A 3,369-nucleotide genomic window follows, 5' to 3' on the forward strand; every position below is an offset into this window, starting at 1 on the left:
GAGTAGAGTGTAGTCGAGTTATCATAGCTCACTGCAACCTCAGACAGCTGGGTTCAAGTGATCCTCCTGCCTCAGCCTCCCAAGCAGCTGGGACTACAGGTGTGCACCTTGACACCCAACTAATTTTTCTATTTTTAGTAGAGACAGGGTCTTGCTCTTGCTCAGGCTGGTCTTGAACTCCTGAGCTCAAGCAATCCTCCTGCCTCAGCCTCCCAGAATGCTAGGATTACAGGCATGCCAAAGGAGGCTTATAGATGTAAATAGTAACAGATTTTCAGCTGATTGTAAAGTAAATTTTTCATTTTTCCTCTTTACCCAAAAATCCACAATGAGAACATATCAGTGATAACTTTAATTCTATTACTATTTGGAAGAATATAATTTAAGAAAATAAATATATCAACAGTGTAATGCTAGCCTAAAATAAGACAGACTATGAAACACCAAAGCAGTCTCTCCAATTGAGAAAGTGCATGATGGTCTTAGTAAAAGAATGAGAGGGGCACTGTTGGTGGCGGTAAGGGGTTATAAGGACAGGAAGTAGATGACTAAAGAAGGACCCAAGTAAAATTTAATCATCTTCCCCTTTCCTCCCTATCCTAACACACAGGAACAGTGATTTAGTAATATATGAACCAAAGCATAATTTCTTGAATAAGAAATTTAAAATATTGCAGATGATAAGCAACAGCACCACGCAATCATATTCAAGCATAAGCTGAAAAGGCTCTCTGCAAGCTGAGAAACTCAGCCAGCTTTCCCACCCCTCCAGGATGTTGCTGCTACCATGATAGGGATGTGACGTTTGGAATTACACATACTCTGCATTTGACAAGGTATAGGGCAAATAAGCCAAAGGGACCCCAATCCAGAAGCTATTCTATTGGCTGTGAGAGGGGAAAGGACTTTCTACAAAGCATTTCCCACCCTTCACTTTCCATTATTCTGAGTGAGATCCTTTAGAACATCATTCATTTTACCCCTTACCTCTCACCCTCATATTCCCCTCTTATCAATGGCAAGGTACTTTTTCTTACACTTCCCCACTAAGTAAAACCCTTTAGAGACAGTAAAAAGAATGCTTATGCACAGTTGCACTATTAAGAGGCCCTTAAGCAGCCCATTTGTACATTTCCTTCCTAAACAAGCCATTTACATAAAAAGATTACTTTATATAGATCTAGGGGAAGATGACATAAGAGTAGTCTACTTAGCCCACCACACCTTTAATCTGATGATTGACACACTATTCCCAAGACATTTGTTTACAAGTTTACAAGGCTATAGTGCTCTTAAAGATTTTGCTCTCTTCTTTCTTGGTTGTAGCTCACTGTAGCTTCAAACTCCTGGCCTCGAGCCATCCTCCTTCTGCCTTAGCCTCTCCAGTAGCTGGGACTACAGGTGCATACCACCACGCCTGGCTAATTTTTAAAAATTTTTTGTAGAGACATTTCTCACTATGTTGCCCAGGCTGGTCTTAAACTCCTGGCCTAAAGCAAGCTTCTCCCAAAGTGCTGCTATTACAGGTATGAGCTACTGTGCCCAGCTTTACTGGTTGATTTTATTTACCATTTTAGATCTTTTAGCTTCTAAATCAGTGCAGAAGGGGTCACTAAAAATGATTTTTTTAAAAAGCCACTTATGCTAAAAATTTTCTGACTCTTTGGATTCTAACTAGTAAAATATTTATGACAAATCATGAGTAAATATATTAATGGTAGTCACCGAAGAACTAGTTCCACAAACTAAACAAATTCTCCTCCCTGGGCCGCATTTGTTGAATTCTATCCAATGCTACAGAAGTGATAGAACCATTTATACAAATAAATATTTGACATAAAATATATAACAAAGTTAATCTTCAAAACAAAAATATAAACCATTCAAAATATGCATTTTTATTTACCTTAGTGGTCCACAAAGAGTAAGGCCAAAAAACCACAAGAGTGAAATGATACACCCAGCAATTGCATGTTTAAATATTTTGATCCACTATAAATGGAAAAAATCAAAAATTTTAGTCACATGTTTTGCTAAAATCTCAATCTTATTATAAATAAAACATACAGAGAAAGATAACAATAACAAATATTTTAAAGGTGAAGTGAAATAATTAAATATTTTGAAATAAAATAGAAAACGTTAAGATCTTTTGACTAATTCTAGATTTGTAAGACAGTGTTCTGCTTTCCATTATCTATATGCTTGTCTGATGTTAGATCTTCAAATCTTTTTCTACAAAGTACAATTTTGTTTTCTCAATTTCCCATTAGCTTCCTAGGAACTCTTTAAGTTTTAGTCTTTAAATTCTTTTCCATCAGGAATTTTTAGTGCTCCAATATTTGAAAAGAGGGAAAAAACGTTAAGATGGGATTTAAATATTAATCCCATTTTAAAAAATGTTCTTGGTCACTAAAGCAGAAGTACTTAAATTTGCCATTCTAATGAAAAAAATCATAGTGTAGTTTTCTAAGTAGTGGCATAAAGCAAACATGTAGTAGGGTATAACTGCTGTCCAAAGAAGTGATAATGTGGGATAATTACGTAAAATTTAGGACATTTCTAGCATGAAGTTTGAACCTCAGCTGTCTAAAGGGAAAAATGACAACAATGAGGGTGAGGTGTTGCATACTAATATGTACTGCATACTCATTACATGCCAGGCATTATTCTAAGAACTTCGTATGTATTAATTTATTTATTCCTCATAGCTCCATTTTACAGGTGAGCAAATTAAGGTAGAGAGAAATTAAGTAACTTGCCCAATGTAAGGCTCAGTAAGTAGGACAGACAGAACATGAATTTACCTGACTCCAAGAGGCCTCACTCTTAACCCCTGTGCTTATCAGCCTCCCAGTGACATTTGTACTGGGCTCTTGGGCATGGCTTCATGTTTGATATGTAAATCTTTCAGAATAAAAAGCCAGTATTAAAGAAGACAATTATATAAATGCTTTTATATTTTTTACCCTTTTCTATATTTTTAAACATTCCATTATCTTAGCATTTTGTAGTTTACTCTTGAAGTCTCTATTCTGAAAAGACAAGTCAAGAGCAAGTTAACTCTAGAAGTGTCCTGCTGTGTACTTAAGTCATTCATTAGTACCCCTGATCAAAAAAATAAGCATTGTATCCTCACCCACTAAATGAGAAGCTGCTAGGAGTAAAGGAATCTGCAAAAACCTTACCTGGTGTTTGGTAATAGTTTTCCCAGAAGAAAATGGCTTTTGAAACAAAACCATAAAAAATGCAGTCCTGTAAATATTGAAACATTAATATATTAATATTACCAATATTAAATACATGATACAGTTTTAAGTAAAGATACTTATTTTAAACAAATATACTAGAACTTGAAAGGTATGTTAT

The 3,369-nt window shown here is 35.4% G+C and overlaps 1 protein-coding gene across 2 annotated transcripts in view; it reads right to left on the reverse strand.

The window, feature by feature from the left end:
* The window catches only part of SLC30A5 (solute carrier family 30 (zinc transporter), member 5), a 63,698-nt gene that overhangs the window by 35,335 nt on the left and 24,994 nt on the right, over positions 1 to 3,369 (reverse strand). The window contains exons 3-4 of one of the 2 annotated variants that reach the window (XM_012664617.1): positions 3,189 to 3,255; positions 1,907 to 1,992 (exon numbers count right to left, since the gene is read on the reverse strand). In XM_012664617.1, the coding sequence (XP_012520071.1) occupies positions 1,907 to 1,992; positions 3,189 to 3,255 (153 nt within the window). Of the gene's footprint in view, positions 1 to 1,906; positions 1,993 to 2,807; positions 2,861 to 3,188; positions 3,256 to 3,369 lie in introns of those variants that run through there. The other variant, XM_012664618.1, reaches the window with a different exon arrangement.

Source organism: Propithecus coquereli, unplaced genomic scaffold (assembly GCF_000956105.1).
Source record: "Propithecus coquereli isolate 6110/MARCELLA unplaced genomic scaffold, Pcoq_1.0 Scaffold9, whole genome shotgun sequence".
NCBI classification, from domain to species: domain Eukaryota; kingdom Metazoa; phylum Chordata; class Mammalia; order Primates; family Indriidae; genus Propithecus; species Propithecus coquereli.